The sequence below is a fragment of the Peromyscus eremicus genome, chromosome 7 (assembly GCF_949786415.1).
Source record: "Peromyscus eremicus chromosome 7, PerEre_H2_v1, whole genome shotgun sequence".
Lineage (NCBI taxonomy): Eukaryota > Metazoa > Chordata > Mammalia > Rodentia > Cricetidae > Peromyscus > Peromyscus eremicus.
This window is the reverse complement of record NC_081422.1, coordinates 61,779,717-61,799,219: the sequence shown is the minus strand read 5'-3', so window position 1 is coordinate 61,799,219 and position 19,503 is coordinate 61,779,717. Positions and strand designations below refer to the sequence as shown.

The window sequence follows — 19,503 nt, the reverse complement described above, 5'->3', positions numbered from 1 at the left end:
CGATTCCTTAGGCAGGACTGTGGTCTCGTGTGGAAGTAAAGAGGAAAAGCGAGGAAGCCAGGCCTGCAGGCTTTGGATGTGTTAGATATATCTGTTACATGGGGATGTTGTTCTTAGCAGCACCAAGGCATTCCTTATACCTGCCTGGACTATCCGTACCACACCCAGTTTTGGCTGTACACCATGTTGTTGTGCCAGAAAGTGTTTTTCATTCACTTGTTCCTTTAGAAGTCTCACATAAAAGGGTCCCTGATCAATTAAATCTGGGAAATACTGCTGTGCCCAGTACCCCCACCTTGATCAATAAACTTGTTGGCATAGTGAACATTCTGGAAGGGTCCACTGAAGGGAACTTGTTTGGCTTTCTTAAACACAAACTTACCCTAGTCCCATTGTACCAGTTAACTAGTACTCCTCAGACTTGGACCTTAGGAGCATTAAATGCATACATTCTGTTCTCTTTATCTATCCACAACTTTCACATCCTTGGATTCAACCAACAATGGCTTGAAAATATTTGCTAAAACTGCCACTGTATGGAACATAGGCTGTTTTCCTAGTCATTCTTTAAACAACACACTTTAGCAACTATGTGCATGGCGTTCACATTACATTCAGTCTTAGAAATCACCTGGAGATTATTTAAAATGTGCATGAGGGAGCTAAGGAGATGATTCAGTGGGTAAAGTCCTTGCCATGCATGCATGAAGACCCGTTTGCTCCCCCAAATCCCATGTTAAAAAAAACATAGGTGTGGTGTGCACATATGTGATACCAATGCTGAGGAGACAGAGACAGGCAGCCTAGTTCCAGGTCAAAGTTGAGAGACACTGTCCCCAGAATCAAGGTGGATGGCTCTCTGAGGAACAGCCATCCAAGTTGACCTCTCGCCTCAACATACGCACATGCCCATGCACATGTGTACCTACACACACATGAACCTTCATATGTATGGACACATGCATACACTCACTAAATAACAAATACAGGAGGAGATACATAAGTTATATGCAAATACTGTGCCATTTTATATCAAGGATTTAATCCTCCATGGATTCGGGGATCTAGTCAGAGTCCGGGAATCCATTACGTCAGTACTAAAGGCCAACTCTCTTTGAAGGCTGCCTAGTGGTTGAGGGCTCTAGCTTTAGCTTCCTGAGCTCCATCCTTCTCTGCCAGCTGAGTCGTTGCAATGGGCCCGCCCCTCTCAGCCTCAGACCCCACATTGTACATACAGGACTTTCACAGGCTTGCCACAAAAGTGATGGGGCAATTTAAGTGCAGACACCAAGCCTGGTATGGATGCAGGAGATGTTTGCTGCTAAGTCCCGACCCAGAAGTCAACTTGTTTTTTCTGATCAGCTGGGTCATTGGTCTCAAAACCACGCTGTGGTGTAGACTGGTTCTCAGAGCTAAGGATGCTGTTCCTGGCCAGTATTAGGGCTCAGCAAGTAAAGAGGCTGGTATGGTACAGGCACGTGCCGCCAGGCCTGGAGACCTGAGTTCAATTCCCAGGACCCACATGTGGGGACAAAGAGAACTGACTTCTTCACATTGTCCTCTGACCTCTACATGTGTGCTACGGCACATGCGCACACCCTCAACACACATCAAATAAATAAATTTTTTTTAAAAGAATGCTCTTTCGCATCCATCATTGGAGGGGCTGTGGAAGACAAAGGCCTCCCTCCACCAAGGCTTCACATCCATCCTTCTGTTTTTCCCTTCTAGATCATCGCAGCCCAGGAAGAGATGCTCAAGAAAGAGCGAGAGCTGGAGGAAGCCAGGAAGAAGCTGGCCCAGATCCGCCAGCAGCAGTATAAGTTCCTACCCACGGAGCTGAGGGAAGATGAGGGCTAATGCCTACCCATGATGGCGAGCCCCGGGAAGTGGCGCCCCTCCCCCCCCAACAAGAACTGGACAGCGCAGTGTTCCCAAGGGCCAGGTACTTCCTGGAAACTGCTGGCCCTCCACCTGGAGTCTCTTTCTCTCTTCTCGGTCCTGTTACCATCGGCTGCATGATCATGATCTCACACGGTACAGTGTCCCACCCACAGCTCCTCCAGCTCCCCTCGTGCCTCGCTTTATCTCAGGAGAGAGGGGCGCACATTTCATGGACTGTTACCAAAAAAGAGAAAAGTCAGTATTATGTCATTCTCAGACACTCTAGTCTTTGTCCTACAAGACTGCTCCAGGGCCTCTTTGTGACATCACACTAGGAAAAGAACAACATCAACAACAATAGTAATGGCTCACGGGCATCATCTGTATCGTGGACACAGCTACTCTCTCTCTAGAGAGAAGGCGGAAGCTGCCATTGGACACTGTTAGTAAAGCCAGAAACACTCCCTGGTGGACTCTGGGGTCTAGAGTCACAGAGGTCCTTGTAAGTTTGGAGCACTGATTTGCCCACGGGGGTGAAGAACCTCTGCCCCATTTGCACGCTTTTCTTGCCTCAGTGTGTAAGCTCCTTGTACAATCTACATCCATCTTGTATTCTGTGGCCCAGAAAAATGGAAGTTATTATTTTTGTTTTCCTCCCCCAAAGGGCAGAGTTGTGGAAAGTGGTCAGGGTTAGGTGGGCAGGGGCCGGAATAAAATCCTGGGCTCCTTGACTCTGCAAGGCTGTTTCGGTTCATGCAAATGAACACACACACTGTGTCCCTGATGGTCCTCAGTGCAGCGCCCCCTAGAGGAAAGAGTCAGGCGGGACTTAGGCAGGAATGAGGAATCTCCCACCCTCAAGCCCCATTATCAGGTTCTGTGCTCTTAGGAGGGCCCAAGTTCCAGACGGAAAGCTGGCTGTTCAGAACCATCACTGGTCTCCCAGCCCAAGATGGTATTTCCTACCCTGTATCTTAATATTCCCAAAATCTGAAAGGACCTTCTAGTCAACATGGACCTCTGTGATAGCATTGCTTATTGTCACGTGGGTGTTTTCACAGTACGTCATTTGGGTGCTGCACCTCCGGCCCTTCAGATTTCTTCCCCTCATGCCTTTCCTTTTCAGGGCCCTCTTCTGGAACGAACGTCATAGATCCCCGAGTTTACATTTGCTCTGAGCCTCCACCTAAGATAATGGATGAAGGATGAACGGCCTATGGCCAAGGGCCCAATACCAAGCACCAGTATATTTGAATGAATTCATAAAGGGAAAAATGAGAGTTAGTGGAGCATGCTGGGGCTGTAGCTCAGCTCGGTGTGGTGGCACATGTCTCTAATCCCAGCACTGGGGAGATGAAGGCAGGAGAATCAAAAATTCAAGATTATCCTTGGCTACAGAGTTAGTTAGAGACCAGCTTTAGCTACATGAGACCCTGTCTCCAAAAGGGGGGAAAAGATAATAGAGGCATATGGTTTTCAAGACTCATGGCTGCTGAAGGCAGGCCTTCCCCTCATTAGTGAGATGATGCCAGAACCAGATTGTGAGTTGCATTCACCACTTAGATCCAGATTTCTACCAAAGAGGAAATACTGGTACTCTGGTCGGAAAGAAAGAAAGGAGTCGACCTTCAACCCTGCCAGAAGAGTCTTCTTGCTACAGTTTTAAAATAGGATTAAATTCTGACCGTTTCCCAGATGTATAGAGACGTATAAGTGCCTCACAAAGGGATTCTTCTCAGACAGGTAGAAGGATATACAAAGTGTGGTGTGAGTGAAAAGCAAATGGAGAACACATGGAGGGAATGAGGGTGTGCAGGCATCCAGTCCAATAGAGGAGGCATGCTGCGGAGCCCTGGATGCTCACGGGAAAGTGGATGGTCTTGCTCACCATCTTTGGGTGTGACTTTCCATGTTTCTGCTGGGTGCTTTCCAAAACGATGAAGTCGGACCCCAAAGTTCATGATTAAGGTGGGATAATGTCCTCACGTAGTGGGACAGGAGGCCTTCCTGCAGCCAGCTCACCCTCTGTCCTGTAGGTATGCTTCCGGGCAGCTGCTCCTCATCCCTCTTACACCTGTCCCTTGTCACATTGGACTTTCCAGGGGCAGGACAGGAACAGACAGTGAGTTCTCTGTCCTTGCCCCAGGGTTGTTAAAAACCTTCACAGAAGTGGATACTGGAGAAAAATCCCTAACAAATGTAAAGGGCTGCCCTTTCCATCTGTAAGGAGTTTCAGGAGAACGGGAGTCTGCCCTCCTGTCTGGAGAGTGCTGCACCCCTAGGAACTTTAGGGGGAGGTGGACATCCCAGACATCACCTGTCATGGTCCCATGTCTCACCTGTCCCTTGCTTACCCATGCTGCATCCATGTATGCCAATGTCCTTGTGGCTGGCTGGGTCTCTCCTCATTTCATAAAATGGGTGAAATACTGAACTATGGACATTACTTAATAAATGCTGCTGCTGGTGTCCCCAGAGGCACTGAGGGACTTGTGACTCCTAAGGGAGAAAGAATGCAGATGTAGTGAGTTGCATTTTGGAGTAGTTTCAAGGCAAAAGTGGCCCAAGGCCTGGAGCATGAAATATATCCCTCTGTGAGAGGGGAACTAGGTATGCAGATGGGTGCTCTCCTACCTCTGTCCCAGAAAGGAAGGGAAGCTGATGTTGGGTTTGGAATCCTTAGACTGGCCTTTCTGTCCAAAATTTCCATTTTTGATGATCAAAGGGGAGATGTGCCTGGTGGCTGGGAAATTGCATCTAGCTCGCTTCTGCCTTTCAGAAGTCTTTGGATCAGGATGCAATAGCCATGTTTGGTCAGACAGCCCTGGGCAATGCTTCCACTGGCCAGTTGGGGGTGGTCTTGGAAGTCATCATAAACAGATACTTCAGACCTGGCCAGTCTGCCAGTTGTCACTGTGGTTTTCAGAGGCAGCTGCCCAGGCTTCCATCTGTGCCCAGCCTTTCAGGGCTAAGCCACCGGCAGATCTGCTGGCGTATACTCTTAATCCAGAAAAGCCCCTAAGCTTCTCGTCAGACTCATCTGCTTGTCTTCTGCGTACTCTACCAGCTGGTGAGAAAACCAACCCCTGGGTTGTTGAAAACAGCATAACCAGGTGTGGTGGCATACATTTACAGTCCCAGCACTTGGGAGGTGGAGGCAGGAGCATCACAAGTTTAAGGTCAGCCTGGGCTGGGTAGCCAGATCCTGTCTCAGAAAACCAAAGGCTAGTGGATGTAGCTTAGTGTTAGAATGCTTGCCTAGTAAGTGCAAGGCCCTGGGTTTGTTCCCAGCAACACATGAAGTATAGCCAAAATATACCGCCTCCTAAAAGAATGTATTTAATCCCCCCTCCTCAGTGACTCCAGAACCAAAACCTTACGAAGGAACCAGGGCAGAGGTGGTAAGACATGCTCTCTGTTCCCCCTCTTTCCTCACTGGCAAGTGGTCCCCCAAATCTCCCTGAGCTCTGGGCTACAGCATCACCTCTGGGACTTACGGCTTAAGATCCCAGCACAGATTGTCTATGTGCTCTGCTCAAACCCCCTGTGATTGAGGGACAGATACTTGTAAGAGAGTCAGGAAATGCAAGGAACAGGAAGGAAACGTCCACTTTCAGGCTGAGAGGCCATAGTTCCCAGAGTCCTGAAAGCCAGAGGTCTTGGGGGCTGTGTTGGCGGCTCAGGTCTTACCACTCCGCCCGTAGGGTCAGCAGCCTCTGCTAGAGAAAGCATCCTCTGCAAATCCCCAACACCACTGTTCCATTGCTCTGACATGTGTTTGATGTGTTGAGGTTGGTCATTGGGAATGAGCATGAAGACAGACTTTCTGTTAGTCTGCAAAGACCATGAAGAGCTGATGTTTTTCTGTGGACCAGGCTAGGTTCTATCTGGTCTTCCCTGGAACCCAGCTCCCTGCCTACCAGGGAGCAACAGCATGCAACCCCCTCTGCAGCCATGTCCACCAGAAGACAGGAAAGAGAAGCTCTGCCCTTGTCATAATGTTTAATCACATAAATTAATTTATCTAATCACATAAATTATTTTTTTTATTCATCAGAAATAAACTTTTAAAGGAATGAACTTGTGTGAAGGTTTCATGGCAACGGGAGGGAGACAAAAAAGAGGGAAGAGAGTGTCTTCGTCATGGGGGAGAAAGTCTGCCCTGAGCCAGCCATCTCCATAGTAACCAAGTGTGTGTGTGTGTGTGTGTGTGTGTGTGTGTGTGTGTGTGTGTGTGCCGACACGCGAGCATGTGTATGGAAGTGAGGGATAAGACCAGTAGTCAATCAGAACGCCACAGGGTGCCACGCAATTCTGTTCAGCTTTGCTGACACCAGAAGATAGACTGGGTAAGATAAGAAGATGTCCGTTTCTTCTTCACTTTGAAACAAGCAGGCTTCCTGCACAGGTAGCTCAACCTTCTGACCTTGCACGTCACTGGAAGACTGGACTCCTAAATACCAAAGGGTGCATATGAAACACTTGACCTGGAGACCCACCACAGGAAGATTAGGTTCATTTGTGACAACTGAGGCCAAAAATGTCACCTCCAGCCTTCCTTCCTGTCTGAGGGGGTAGATCCTTGTCCAGGAGTCCTTGTCAGGGCAGCCAGATTTATAAAAATATGAAGCATTTCTAATCTGCAAGATGGGATTGTCAAAGAATCACCATAGCAACCAAAAATGACATTGGGGTGGCCACCAACTATTAAGAGAACTCTTTAACTCACTTTCTAAGCCAATTGGTAATAAGGTTTCATATCTCTGACTTAATAAGAATGACAGTAGGGTTAGGGCTGACCACCACCCAAACAAAAGTGAGAAGCCTGAGGGCAGACCAGGAAGTGGGGTGAGAGGCTGCCATCTGCTGGGTCTCCTGAGTGCCAGCCCTGTGCTGCCAGCCACATACCTCAGTGCTCAGCAGTCTAGGAAAGGCGTATGGCCATTCCTCAAAGGGACAACCCGAGACTCAGGGAGGCAGGAGGTAGCTGGGTGAGGTTGGCTGGTAACTATCAAAACTCACATCCTCTCTGCACAGAATCAACTCAGGTCAAGAAGCCAACAAGGACCTTACCTGCAAACCCCAGCACCCGCTGTGCCCAGGACATTAGAGCCCAACTCACAGTCCCAGAGATGGCCACAATTCGGAACACTGGACCCAGAGAAATGGGACTAATAGGGTACTGCTCTGAAGGTGGGAAAGGCTTCCCAGAGGATGGCGTTTGCCTGATTCCTCTGCACTGGAGTTTCACAGGCTTCCCAGAGGATGGCGTTTGCCTGATTCTTCTGCACTGGAGCTTCACAGGAGTGATGCTTCAAGCAGTGGAGTTGTAAGTGCAATGGCCTGGGTTTAATAAGACAATGGCTTAGGGGAACGAGGAACAATCCAGTGAGTCTTGGAGAGGTACAGAGAGGAGAAGGACAAGACCACACATCGTATTGAAGTCTCAGAGCTCTCCAAGGTGGGGATACAGTAGAGGGAGAGAACTACTGCCAATGAGGACAGGGAAGCAGATGTTAGGTAGCTAACACTCTAGTACCCCTACTTGTTCCTCATAGTAAGATGTGCAGGTAGTCTCATCCCCATTTTGTAGACGTAAGGCCAAAGCAGAGAGGTTGAGTAACTATCCCACGTACATAGCTAATAGAGCTGGGATCTCCCAGCTACTCTGTTAAGGTCACCCAACTAACAAAGGACAAAGTTCCATGTTGGTCTTTCCAAACTCATAGCATGTGTGTTTGTCTGTTTGTTTACAGACTTTTTAAATGTTTAATTCTTTGATAACTTCCTACAGTATACATTTTCAAAGATTTATTTATGGTTTTATTTCTATGTATGTAAATTTTTTGCCTGTGGGTTGGTATGTATGCCACATGCATGCCTGGTCCCTGTAGAGGTCAGAAGATGCCATTGGATCCCCAGGAACTGAAGTTACAGATGGTTGTGAATCACTGTTTTGGTGTTGGGAACCAAACCTCAGTCCTCCAGAAGAGCAGCCAATGCTCTTAACCACAGGCCTCTCCCCAGTCCTTTTACGGTATGTTTTTATCACATTTCCCATACCCTGCTCCTCTCAGATCCTCTCCCATTCCTACACACCCAGCTTCACATTCTTTTTTCTCTTAAAAAGAGAAGATACTATCAAATGTGGAATTTGTTTTGTGCTGAACAGCTGTTCCTGAGCATGGGGCCTGTGCTGGAGCATGGTTGATGTATTCAGTGTCAGTCCACAGAAGAAAACTGATTTCCTCCCAGCTCTAATCATTGGGGAATAGCTTCTTGGCGAGGGTTGGGACTTGGTGCTCACGTCTCCTCCCTCATGCTGGCATTTTGTCTGGCTTGAGCTCGTGCTGGTCTTATGTGCTGGTATAGTCTCTGTGAGTTCATATGTGCATCTGCCCTTGTTTGTCTGGAACATCACCCACCACTTCTGGTTCTTACAGTCATCCCAACCCTCTTCTTCATAGATCCCTGAGCCTTGAGAGGAAGGATGTGATAGACATCTCATTCAGGGCTGAGCACTCCATCTCGCTCTCTATACATTGCCCAGTGACGGGTCACTGTGTTTATTACCATCTACTGCCAAAAGAAGATTGTCCGGTGAGAGTTCAGTGATACACTGATGTAAGGGTAGAGTAGTATGCCATTAGGAGCTGTGTTATTGCTATCTTCATTTTGTAGAATAGTAGTAGGTTTCCCCCACGGGCCCACGATCTATCTAGTTTCAGGTTCTTGGCCTCATCAATAGTATCAGGTATGAGTTCCATCTCATGGAGTGGGCCTTCAATCCAATCAAAAAGTGGTTGGTTTCTCCACTAACACTTTTACCACTAGTACGCTGGTGGGCTGTCTTGCAGGCAGGTCATTACTATAGCTCATAGGGTCCATAACTGGGTGAGATTGATGATGGCTGTTCTCCAGGAGTGTGTGTAGCACATCTAGCTCGGTGAATGCTAGCCAGGAGGGGTGAAGCCTCCCAGTGAGTGCCGACTAGATTTCTCCATGTTCTACGCCTTGAGTATGTGGTGTCTCGAGCAGTAGAGTCTGACTGTCACGTTGTAGAGAGTACCCACAGCATGGACAGTAGCCTGGAGTGTTTAGTGTTTAGCCTGGAGTGTATGTGTCTGTGGGACCCCTTTGACCAACCGAACAAAAAGATGTAACCTACTCCTGGTACTAGGGGTTTTATTTGGTAGCATAGGATGTCTAATTTGGGTATTCTCTCCCCCATTATATGGTGACTCCATTTAAATTCCTTTGAATATTCTTAATTTCCTTTAGAAAGTCTCTACAGTAGTAGGTTTTCATATCAGACTTAAAAAAATGTGTGTGTGTGTGCATGCATGCATGCATGTGCCATGTGTATTAAAGGTTTGTGTATGACACACACATATGTGGAGATCAGAGAACAAATGTGGATGTTGGTTCTTGCCTTCCACCCCATTTGAGACTAGGTTTCTTGTTCTATGCTGTATACACCAGGCTAGCAGGACCATGCAAAGCTCTTGTTTTAACTGTCAGTCTGTGGAGATCCCCTGTGAGGGCCTGACCTGCAGGACCGACATCATACAGGCAGAGGTGGAAAAAGGACTGTGGAGGGAATCATACATACATGGTGCAGAGCCTGGCTCATGCTAGAGACCACTGAGCAATGAGGGATGTAGAGGTTGGGAGGAGGGGAGACCACAGGACCGTTCCATTCCATTCCATAAGTTTGTGGCAGGGAAGGGGCGTCCAGAGGTCACTGACTAAGCACCTTCGTCTGCTGCTCAGCCACTGATGGATTCCCACTGGGTGCTTCCACAGTCCTACTTTGGAATTCTTTTTTTCAGATCATAGCTCTTTTTAAAGTTTTGTATTTGCTGTGCGGTGGTGGTATGTGCTTTTAATCCCAGCACTTAGGAGGCAGAGGCAGGCAGATCTCTGTGAGTTCGAGGCCAGCCTGGTCTACAAAGCAAGTTCCAGGACAGTCAGGACTGTTACACAGAGAAACCCTGTCTCAAAATAACAACAAAAAAAGTTTTATATTTGTGTGTATGTGTGCGTGTCTTTGTGAGTTTAAATGCACCACAGAGGCCAGAGGGCATTGGATTCCCTAGAAGTGTATTTACAGGTAGTTGGAAGTTGTGTGCTAGGAACCCATGAAACCTCTGGATATATTTACCTCTGAACATAGTTACCAGTGTGCCACGGTAAGTATATGACTGAGAGACATTCACCTGGGTATTTTCATTTGAACATCCTTCACCCTGAACACACAGAATTGCTTGCCCTGAGTCCCCCAGAGTAAGAAAGCTTCTGGCCTTGTGCCCAGGGATAGACTGGGGCTGAGGACAGGATGGCCTGTCCAGGGACAGTACCTAAGAAGGTCAATTCAAGGCCCAAATCCTTGTAACTATAGTCCGAGGTCCCTGTCAATTACACTTTCAGGAACTCGACAGCTTGGAAAATGAAGTTTGATTCTCTTCAGCTCAGAACTCAATGTTGCAGGAACATTTCAGGTTCATCGGAAACTGTGTTCCACAGGCATTCGGGCTTGAGGGACCCAGGCTATAAAGAGGCCTGCATTCCCAGCACCCTAACACTATTGGGGTTGACAGAGAATCAGGAAGGGAAGAGCCAGGGCCGGTGTCTCCTCAGCTCCCAGGGCTTTGTGGAAAACATTCTTCCTTCCAAAGACCTTACACAGGTTCTGGAGAAGTCAGCCCCTCTTCCACAGTGGACCAAGGCTAGAAGGACCCAGAGCTTCAGGAAGGGGCAGGAGCTCAGGCTGAGCCGGGCATGGGCTGGAGCTGACCTTCAAAGGCAGCCAGGGAAGCAGTTAGCTGCTAGCAGTGGTGAAGGATGTTTTGGGCTGCAGGGTGGGGAGGGGAGTGAGGGACAGAGGACCATGAAAGGCTGAAACTGCAAAGTTTAGTAACAGAGATCACCTGCCAGCACTACAACTCGGAATCCAGAGCTTCATCCCAAAGGGAAGAAGAGACACAGCCTCACACCACTGCCGCTCTGTCTCAAGGCCACAGTCTGCAGACCTGACATGTCAGGAACATGACAGCCCTGCCACGTGGACAGTGTCCTAGAAGGGAGCCATCCTGGCTACACAGTTTCCCCGCTCCAAGCTGTTTCCCAAGCACACAGCGGAAGGGTACTGTCCTCATCCCGGATGGTTTGGGCCACAGGGGGCAGTGTGGCTCCATTGGACACTAGTAGAGTGTCCCTGTTTCTCTGGAAGGAACAAAAAAGTTTCTAGGAGAAATTTAAGAAGCAAAGTATCGGTGAATAGGTTGTGTGTCTCTAAAACTTCTCAAGGGCTCCAAGACACTCGTGTGCATTCAGGATCTCCAAAAGGGTCATGGTGCTATCATGTCAATCAATAGTTTTGTCCTTAGAGAAATTTCTTTGTTTTAATAATTGTATGATCTAGGGGCAAATGCTCTTGGAACCACACCTTGATCTATTGGAGTCCTACTCTAAAAATCTCACTAGAATTATTTCCTGCCTGTATTTATATCTCTGAAACATCCCCTTCTAATGTCACAGGCAGAGCTCACATCTTGTCACATGTGGCCTCCCCAGCTTCCAAAGCTATGAAACTTAGACAAGACGGATAGCCTAGGTGGAGAACGTTAGTTTGCGACCAGTGCTTATGAGCTGGTTGAGGGCCCTCTGATTTGAACTTGAACACACAACAAAAAGATTGTTCCTAAACAGCTACCACCCACCACAGCTGTCTCCTTCCTTCCTCATCTTATCCCCCATGTGACCCCACCCTAGCATGAAGTAACATGACTGCCCAAAATAACCTCTCCAAGGAGTGCTGTCCTAGGGCTCCTTCACAACACAGCTTCACGGAAACACAGCTTGATCCTTAATATACACACACACACACACACACACACACACACACACACACACACACCTCGTCATGCTCTTCACTGACAAGCAAAACCCGAAAGATGGGATCTGTTAGTGTTCCTGGTGCTGTGTTGCAACACCAAACCAAACACAACTCAGGCAGCAAAGGATCTTTCGCTTTCAATTCCACATCACAGTTCATCATCGAAAGAGGTAAGGACAGAGACTCAAGGCAGGACCCTGGAGGCAGGAGCTGAAGCAGAGGCCATGGAGGAGTGTTGCTACTGGCCTGCTCTCCACGGCTGGCTCTGCCTGCTTCCTTACAGCACCTAGGATGACTAGCCCTGGGTGGCACTGCCCACAGTGACCTAGGCCCTCCTACATCAATCATCAATGAAGAAAATGCCCTACAAACCTACAGAAACAACCAAACCAAACTAGTGGGCATTCATGAAATTTAGACCAACACCTGTGGAGCCTCCATGGGACTGGACTAGGCCCTCTGCATAAGTGAGACAGTTGTGTAGCTTGACCTGCTTAAGGGCCCCCCTGGCAGTAGGATCAGGATCCCTGGGGCATGAGCTGACTTTTTGGAGCCCACTACCTATGGTGGGACACCTTACACAGTCTTGATGCAGTGGGAGGGTCTTGGACCTGCCTCTACTGAATGTACCAGGCTCTGTTGACTCCCCATGGGAGGCCTTACTTTTTAGGAGGGAATGGGGTGTGGGTTGGGGGGGAAGGCCGGAGGGGCAGGAGGAGGGAAGAGGGGGATCTGTGATTGGTATGTAAAATGAATAAAAAAATTTTAATAATAAAAAAAAGGAAAAAGAAAGAAAATGCCCTACAGACTTCCCTATAGGCCATGGAGGTATTTTCTCAAGATTCTTTCTTCCCAATGACCCTAGCTTGTGTCACATTGACATAAAAAGTAGCCAGCACAGGATCCAACCCAAAGGAAGTTGTTACTGAAATATAGAGAAGACTTAAAGTGGTGTGACCTGGTCTGTAGAAGATGGTACTCATGACCTGGACCCACAGAGGGTCATCTAGAAGAGAAGAGAGGAGGCAGAGAGAAAGATTTCTTTAATAAATCCTGCAGGCCACTGGGCCATAGGTACTTGCAGTTCAACACCTCCGGCTTGCTTTCTTTGCTGTCTAGAGACAAAAGAAGAAGGCAAAAAGAACATACAAGAGCTTTGGGCTTCAGAGATACCTGGCTTTGAGCAAGTGATTAGCTTTCAAGACCGTTGGGAATGTATGGTTAACATATTACTTAACTCCTCCACTTCCTTTCCAAGTGGAACAGTCTATGGAGAGTTGACCAGAAGCCAAGGTTGCTCTGCCCGGGTCAAGGAAGATACCATTCCTCCTACTAGTGCTTGGGTCTGAACTGTGTAGACACCTTGACTCTTCTGAGGGGAGAAGAAATGTCTGCTCAAGGTGTTGGACTCTCTGTCTCCCATAGCAGTGATGAATGAAGAAGCCACTTTTAGCCATATGGGTAAGCAGCCTCAGGATGGATTCCACCCCAAAGATGGCAGAGTAAGAACAACCAAGACTCCATCGTTAGTTACCTTGTTGATCAGCTTGTCTAACAATCGTGGGTGTAAAACACACCTCTTGCTCCAAAGAGAGTGTTGTAGTACAATTGTTTAATCCAGATCTCACATGACCATCCCATCGCCATCTTGGAGTAGAAATAACCATGCCTCATAGCTATAGAAATGAAATAAAGATGCTGAGAGGTCGGTCTATAGTAATGATAATGGGACTATTGACACTCCTTAATAGAAGAAGTGGCGGGTGGAGGAGCTCATAGGCTCTGAACCTTTGACTTTAGCCATTACTGCCTCCTGTACCTGTCCCACTTACTCCCTATTTCCCTCACCGCTGGCTGCACGTCATCTTGGGATATGTTAGACATGGAAGATTGGTTGAAAAGCGCACTGCGTGATTCACATGCCATGAGGTTGTCATCCATGATAAAGTTGGGCCTTGCTGGGAAGCAACTGTTTGGGGTCACCCATGTTCCTGCAAGTAAACCTTGTACACTCGTTGGTTCACCAAGTTGGACTTGAGTGCAGTACTTAAGTCTGTTGTCCACTTATCATGTCTCTCCTCTAACTGTACTTTCTCATCAGGACCGCCAGGCTGCAAATAATGACCCGAAGACTTATTGTTAATTATAAAGGCTTGGCTTTAGCTTACACTTGTCTCAACTAGCTCTATAACTTAAATTAACCTGTTTATATTAATCTACATTCTGCCACATGGCGTTACCTCTCTTCCATCTTGCACCTCCTGTTTCCTTTTCATGTCTCCCTAGTAACTCCGCCTTTCTTCTTCCCAGAGTTCTCTCTGCCAGGAAGTCCCACCTATACCTCCTGCCTAGCTATTGGCCGTTCAGCTTTTTACTGCACCAATCACAGCAATATATCTTCACGTAGTGTACAAATATCCCACAACATTCTCCAGGAAAAGTCACACAACAGGAAGTCAGAGGTAACTTATTCTGAACCAAATATGATCAACCATGTCCAGAAACGTGGATTCAGACTACCCTTACTGTCATGTTCCACTGTGCAAGAAGTTACATGATATTTGTTGTCACAGATTAAGGGTGGTTGTGAATCATTGCATTTATCAAATACATTGGTCAAGGCATCAGGTAGTTGGATTATACCAAGCCAGGAGATTCTTTTCTGTAGGTTGTAGATGTTGCCTTAACATTCTTCTTAGCTTTCAGGTTGACAGAAGCTAGTGGTCTGCTAAGCCTAATGACATATTCCAAAAGTTTTGTTAAAGTAGGAAAAAACTTCCAGTCAAGAGAATAGACTCTCTGGCATGAATGGAGACAGGCTTAACATTTCTGTTGGGCCAGGTAAGTCATTTGGCCGAGACACCACCCCTGGGAAGGCAGCTTTGCCTTAAGTCATGCTATAGGTAGGTGGAATAATTATCCCTTTAATGAGGTTCTATAATTTTCCTTCCCAGAATTCTAAGCCACCACCGCCACCATCACCACCACCACGACCTCCCATACTCCAATATGGTAGCTTTACAGACCAGAGTTATGCAGCTTTCCACCTCTGTCCACTTATCTGGATTATTCAGAAAATTGTAACTTCTCCTTTTCTTCTTTTTTATTCTTTTCTAACAATACTTTCCATAATGGCTTGGGTTTCCCCAACACTTGGGGCTCTCTTACTCTTTCTCTCAAGCTCTCCCACCCACATGTGGCTACTTGTCTGCTGTCTTAGTCAGTGTTCTATTGCTGTGAAGACGTGCTGTGACCATGTGTGGTGGTTTGAATGCAAATAGTCCCCCAAAGGCTCACAGGGAGTGGCACTATTAGGAGGTATGGTCTTATTGAGGTAGGCGTAACCTTGTTGGGGGAAGTGTGTTAAATGTTTCCCTTTATAAGAGTTGCTGTGGTCATGGGGTCTCTTCACAGCAATAGAAACCCCTAACTAAGACACCATGGCAACTCCTTATAAAAGGAGGCTTTTAATTGGAGCTTGCTTACAGTTTCAGAGGTTTAGTCCATTATGGTCATGGCAGGGAGCATGGAGGCACACAGGCAGACATGGTGCTAGAGAAGTTGAGAGTTCTACATCTGGATCTGCAGGTAGCAGGAAGACAGAGACACTGGACCTGGCTTGAGCTCTTGAAACCCCAAAGTGCACCCCCAACTTCCTTCAACAAGACCACATCTCTCAAAATCTCTCTCTCCTAAACTCCCTAATGACCAAGCATTCAAATACATGATCCTATGGGGGCCATTCCTGTTCAAAGGATGGGATGTGACTGACCTTCATGCCTGTTTACATGGAATGTCTTCTCCTCTCCATCCTCCTTCTCCAGCTAAGGTTTCCAGCAGCGTGCCCTAGGGGTTTTCTTTTAGACTCTAATACAATTGTCCTTGAGGTTCCCTTTGAATCCATTCTTAAATTCTTTCATTAAATGAGACTAAGAACAGGTATCGGTTTTACCTAATAGTCACAGAGATGTTAGATCAGATACAGTGGTTACAGTAAATGGCTATTCTGAAGACTTGAGATATAACCACTCTCCAGTCAGGAAGTCTGCGAGATCTTCCCCACAGATAGGGCTTCTCGGTGAACTTCATTCCCACCTCAATTCTTCCAGGCTTTCCCACTCCAGTCCATTTCTGCAGTAGTTAAGCCAGCCCACACTGGCTTATATCCCCAGAGACTAGCCATATAGGAAAAGTCCAGCAAGCATTTGGCCACACATTAAGTATTTTACAGAGGTTTGCTCCTCTTTACATGGAAGCAATCTTGAAGATGTAACCATTTGGCCTAGTTGTTAAAGTACTTGCCAAGCAAGCGTGAGGATCTGAGTTTGGATCTTAGCGCTGGTTAGGGGTGGAGGGTGGACGGGACTGGAGAGTCCCCAGGGTTTACCAGCCAGATCTAACCCATCAGTGAGCTCCACTTTTGGTGAGCAGTGACTGTCTGAAAAAATAAGGTAGTGGCAGACGCCTTTAATCCCAGCCCTCGGGAGGCAAAGACAGGTGGATCTCTTTGAATTTGAGGCCACCCTATTCTACAGAGCAAGTTCCAGGACAGCCAGAGCGGTTACACAGAGAAACCCTGTCTGAAAAAAAAAAAAAAAAGAAAAGAAAAGAAAGAAAGAAAATAGAGAGCAACTAAACTCATCAACCCTGACCTCTGAACTTTATATGCACATGCGCACACTGGACTGGGGTCCTCTGTAAGAGCAGTACCTGCTCTTAACCACTGAACCATCTCTCTAGCACTCTATGCGCTTCTAGAGATAAATGTTGGTGATGCCTTGGTTCCAGAATGGGCCTTACTTGGTAAACATGAAAAGTGTTAACAGGCTCAATGCACACAGCAGAAGGAATAGACAGCAAGGGTCCCTGGCCTCTCCTGGACTTGGGCATGAGTAACAGGGGCTCAGGTTTTCATGTTTTCTGCCATGTAGCCTGAGTAAGCTACAGCCTTCTGTGGCCATCACCTAAAAAGCAAAGCATCTGAGGAATGTCTGCTATTCAGGATATGTGGTGTGTATGGTGTGTTTTTTCTGTTTTACTTCACTGGGGATGGAAATTCCTAGCTATTTTGTCTGGAGGCATCAGGAAGGATGTGAGGACCCCTAGGCTGAAGGTAGGGGAGGGAGAAGAGATGTGAGGCCCCTGCTCCAGGGTTGGGTGGTTCCGCCACTGTTTGAATGAGAAGAGTTGGTAGTTGGGGTGGGGATGGGGGCAGCATCTTGGGACTGGAGGGTGGGAAGCCTTTGGCAGCTATGGGGGTGGGGAGGTTTGTAATCATAAAGATAACGGTTCTTCCACTTCTGTGTCTAGCTCCGTACCTACACACAAAAGACGGAGCTGGTGTTCATGAGACATGGTACAAGTTCTGACTGGGCAATCCTGGGCACAAGTCGTGGTTCTCAGAACTTTTATTTTTGTATGTAACCAGAACTTTTCATGATCCCTCTTGGGGCTGGAAGGTGGCCGGGTGGGTGGCATGGATGTTGGCAGCTAGCAATTCTTTGAAGAATTAATTCCACTCTCAATCTACTAGGCTGTCTTCGTTTTTATATTTTCTTTATTTAGTATGTGTTGTATGCCGTGGCATGTGTGTGGAGGTCAGAGGCAATGTTCAGGATTGTTTCTCTCTTTCCAACAATGTGGGCCCTGGGGATTGAACTTGGGTCATCACGATTGGTGGCAAGTGCCTTTTACCCACTGACCAGCCTCACCAGTCCATTTCTAGGTACTTTAAAAATATCATTTTCATCTTCACAGCTAATGTTCATTATGAGTGTATATAACATGCCAGCTGCCCTCTTGGGAACATTTTTAAATACTAGCACATTTATCCCTGCAAAGTAGACACTAACTCCTTTGTACAGATGCAGAAAGTGAAGTAAGATAAGGCTGAATCGTTTCCCTGAGTCCATGGTGGTAAACCACAGGTCCACAAGGGAACCCAGGCAGCCTGTGTCAGAGTGTATATCTACAACTAGGGATCTCTATTATTACATGCCAGTGGTGAGGGGACAGAGACACAGCTCAACACTGCCATCGACAACAGCCTGAGAAGTTCCCCCAGCCTTTTAGGAACCGGGACTCAGGTAGCCTCGATACTCAAAAGAATTTCAAGATTGATTGGTTTATGATGAAGGGAAGTTGGAGTGTGTATTGAAGGTTTTTTTTTTGTTTTTTGTTTGTTTGTTTGTTTTGGTTTTGGTTTTTCGAGACAGGGTTTCTCTGTGTAGCTTTGCGCCTTTCCTGGAACTCACTTGGTAGCCCAGGCTGGCCTCGAACTCACAGAGATCCGCCTGGCTCTGCCTCTGAGTGCTGGGATTAAAGGCGTGCGCCACCACCGCCCGGCATATTTTAATATAGGCTGAAGCATGAGAGATAAAAGAGAGATGCTCAGAAAATGAGTAAGACAAACCTAAGAAACCTAAGAGGGGGCGTGTGCTTCCCCAGGGGGCGTAGGGGAAAGCAAGATGTGCCCAGTGTGGGCCTAGGCTCCTCAAGGGAGAATAAGCAACTGAGTGACTTATCATTCGCCATGTGCATCATTTGGGTGGCTTTCAAGCTACGTCTCAAAAGACTGCCTAGAAACCCCACTGCCACGTTAATCTCCTTTGATAAGTGAGGTAAGCAAGGTAGCTCTGGAGATGCCTCGGATGGAGTTAAAATCTGCTACAGTGAAAACAGGGTCTGTTAGGGTTGCCCACAGGGTCTAGTGCGTGCCTTTTCCTGCAAGTGGGACTTCTGGTGAGAGTCCCAGAAAGGTGGAGGTTTGTGTCTGGGAAAGGAGAAAGGCTTTGGGCAGTTGAATTGTCCTGCAATCTTATGCTGTATTAGGCAGGGTTCTCTAGAGAAACAGAACTGATAGAGGAATAGAACGTGTGTGTGTGTGTGTGTGTGTGTGTGTGTGTGTGTGTGTGTGTGTGTGTGTGTGATTTATTAGAGTGGCTTACAGGCTGTAGTGTGTGTGTGTGTGTGTGTGTGTGTGTGTGTGTGTGTGTGCATGCGTGTGTGCGATTTATTAGAGTGGCTTACAGGCTGTAGTCCAGCTAGTCTACCAACAATGACTACCACTGGAAAGTCTAAGAATGTAGTAGCTGTTCAGTCCACGAGGCTGGATGTCTCAGCTGGTCTTCAGTCTATGCTGGAATCCCGAAGAAGTAGGCTCTAATGCCAGTGAAGGGAAGAACTTGCCAGCAAGAGGGAGAGTAAGCAGACAAGAGAGAAGCTTCCAACCATGTCCTTCATATAGGCTGCCAGCAGGAGGTGGGGCCCAGATTAAAGGTGGATTTTCCCACCTCAAAAGATCCAGATTAAACCAGGCATGGGTGGCACATGCTTTTAATCCCAGCACAAGGGAAGCAGAGGCAGGTGGATCTCTGTGAGTTTGAGGCCAGCCTGGTCTACAGAGTGAGTTCCAGGACAGGCTCCAAAGCTACACAGAGAAACCCTGTTTTGAAAAACAAAACAACAACAACAACAACAACAAAAATCCAGATTAAAAGTGGGTCTTCCTGCTTCAAATACTTTAATTAAGAAAAATCCCTCACCGGTGAATGAAGCCCCTTGGGTTTTAGATCATTCCGGATGTAGTCAAGTTGACAGCCACCAGACTGCAAAGGCTTCACATAGATTCCTGGGTGGGAAGGCTCCTTTCCTTTTCTCATGTCCCTAGAATTGTCCCTGTCTTTCTGTCCTGCTTCATTATGTACATCATGCAATTTTCA

The 19,503-nt window shown here is 47.3% G+C and overlaps 1 protein-coding gene across 1 annotated transcript in view; it reads left to right on the top strand.

Moving 5' to 3' along the window:
* Tln2 (talin 2) overlaps positions 1 to 2,615 on the top strand; it is a 432,507-nt gene extending 429,892 nt beyond the window's left edge. Inside the window, 1 exon segment of the mRNA XM_059268180.1 lies at positions 1,732 to 2,615. Coding sequence (XP_059124163.1) covers positions 1,732 to 1,860 — 129 coding nt within the window. The 3' untranslated portion in view covers positions 1,861 to 2,615.
* Positions 2,616 to 19,503: the final 16,888 nt, after the last annotated feature.